Source organism: Ambystoma mexicanum, chromosome 1p (assembly GCF_040938575.1).
Source record: "Ambystoma mexicanum isolate Mex_15411 chromosome 1p, UKY_AmexF1_1, whole genome shotgun sequence".
Taxonomy (NCBI): domain Eukaryota; kingdom Metazoa; phylum Chordata; class Amphibia; order Caudata; family Ambystomatidae; genus Ambystoma; species Ambystoma mexicanum.
The window spans coordinates 1,102,616,538-1,102,618,538 of NC_090921.1; the positions used below are offsets into that span (position 1 = coordinate 1,102,616,538).

The 2,001-nt window shown below is 44.7% G+C and overlaps 1 protein-coding gene across 1 annotated transcript; it reads right to left on the reverse strand.

Moving 5' to 3' along the window:
• Positions 1-841: 841 nt before the first annotated feature.
• On the reverse strand, positions 842-1,774 carry LOC138526920 (olfactory receptor 12D1-like). Its single transcript, XM_069637806.1, has one exon. It carries the CDS (start codon positions 1,772-1,774, stop codon positions 842-844), a length of 933 nt encoding a protein of 310 aa, XP_069493907.1.
• Between the last annotated feature and the right edge of the window lie 227 nt (positions 1,775-2,001).

The following is a 2,001-nucleotide window of genomic DNA, read 5'->3' on the forward strand; positions in this document are numbered from 1 at the left end:
TCATGCCAACAAGAACAATAAAGAAATGCGGCTAAGTGCCTAAATTACAGACTCTTTTCAAATCCTGATTCACCCCTTAAACAAAACATGCAAATATGGGCAGATCATTTATTCCCACTGTATGTGCCAACATTCAAAGTTTCTAGGAGTGATTTGGTTTGCAGAGTATGATATTCAAAGCAAGCAGGGCCAAGCCATAGGTTTTGGCACTTGGAGTTGTTTAATAAATGTATTTATTATTATATTTCCTGTTTCTGTTGGGGGTTAAAAAGGAAGTTACCTTTTCCAGATATCATAACTCAAATCATTCTGTAGCCACCCATGAAAAAGTCACTTTATTTTCATAGACTTGAGGCTTTACTGTCAGAGGAAGGCACCGATTAATAGTGCTACACCAATACTGTGATAAAACAAACACACAATGGGCCTCATTACACGGATGGCGCTAAGGGGTTACCGGCACCGGTAAGGGCACCGGTGCCGGTAATCCCTTAGCGCCATACTACGAGGTCCCTCAGCGGGTCCCGTCCTTAACGTGTGGCCAGACCACACGTTAAGGAAGGGACCCGCTGAGGGACTTCAGGGCAAATAACGGTACCGCTAGTAGCGGTACCGTTATTTGCTCCTTCCCCATTCCCATTGAGCCCTATGGGGGCTCAAATGGGAATGGGGAAGGGCCTTGGTGAATGGGGAATCATCACCCCGCCAACCTTGGAATGGGGCGGTAATTCCCCCATTCACCAAGGCGGAATCAATAATATACCGGCGGCAACCATGGCGCTAATAGCGCCGTGGTTACTGCCTTCCATGTAATGAGGCCCAATGTGTTCTATATCTGAACTTATCCAGGGAGAAGGCATCTTTTCTTTGCTTTCTCCAGGGCCCTCTTAACATCCTCATTTCTCAAAGTGTAGATAATGGGGTTTAACATTGGTGTTACAACAGTAAATAAAACAGCAGCCACACGGTCTTCCTCCAGCGACGCCTCTGTTGTAGGTCGTACATAAGTGAAGAGGGCTGTCCCATATAGCATCACAACCACTGTTAAGTGCGCAGCGCAGGTGGAGAAAGCTCTACGCCTCCCCTCCTGTGAGCGGATCCGTAGCAGAAAAGTGCTGATGTAAATATAAGAGAGGACAGTCATCAAAAATGAAGCCATCACCAGAGAGCCGGTGACCACTGACAGGAGAAGCTCATTGAGGTGTGTACACGCCAGCCTTAGGATAGGTTTGATATCACAGAAAAAGTGTTTGATTTCATTAGATGCACAGAAAGGCAATCGGCATGTCATAACTGTGTGTAGCATGGAATGTAGAAATCCCATAAGCCAAGAGCTGGAGGCCAGGCTTACATACACCCTGCAGTTTATGATGGTGGTGTATCTCAAGGGGTTACAGATGGCAACGTAACGATCATAAGACATGGCTGTTAAGAGCAGGACCTCAGTGCTACCTAGGAAGTGGAAGAAATGGAGTTGTGCAATGCAGCCTGCAAAAGATATGGTTGGCTCCTGAGCCAAGAAATTTACCAGCATTTTAGGCACAGCCACAGATGAGAAGCAGATATCCAAGAATGAAAGGTTACCAAGGAAGAAGTACATTGGAGTATGAAGACGAGGTTCAATGATGGCAATGACCACTATGGTGAGATTCCCCAGCATGTTGATAATGTAGACAATCAAAATTATGCCAAAGAGAAAAGGCTGTAAATGCGAAAGATTTGTGAGTCCAAGGAGAAGAAATTCTGCCACCAATGTCTCATTGCGCTGATCCATGTATATTGATTCAAATCGTCCTGCAGAAAAAAATACAATGTATCAGGACTATATACATGTCAATATTACATTATAAGATGGCACTTCCGAGATCATCTATTCCAGGAAGAGAAACTATCTCTGATTATCTAGAAAACAATGGTTCTCATGATGACCAGCTGACCACTACTGACCACTGTTGACAGAAATAGCCTATACATATCCCCAATTGCCTTCCAGAGGAGAAA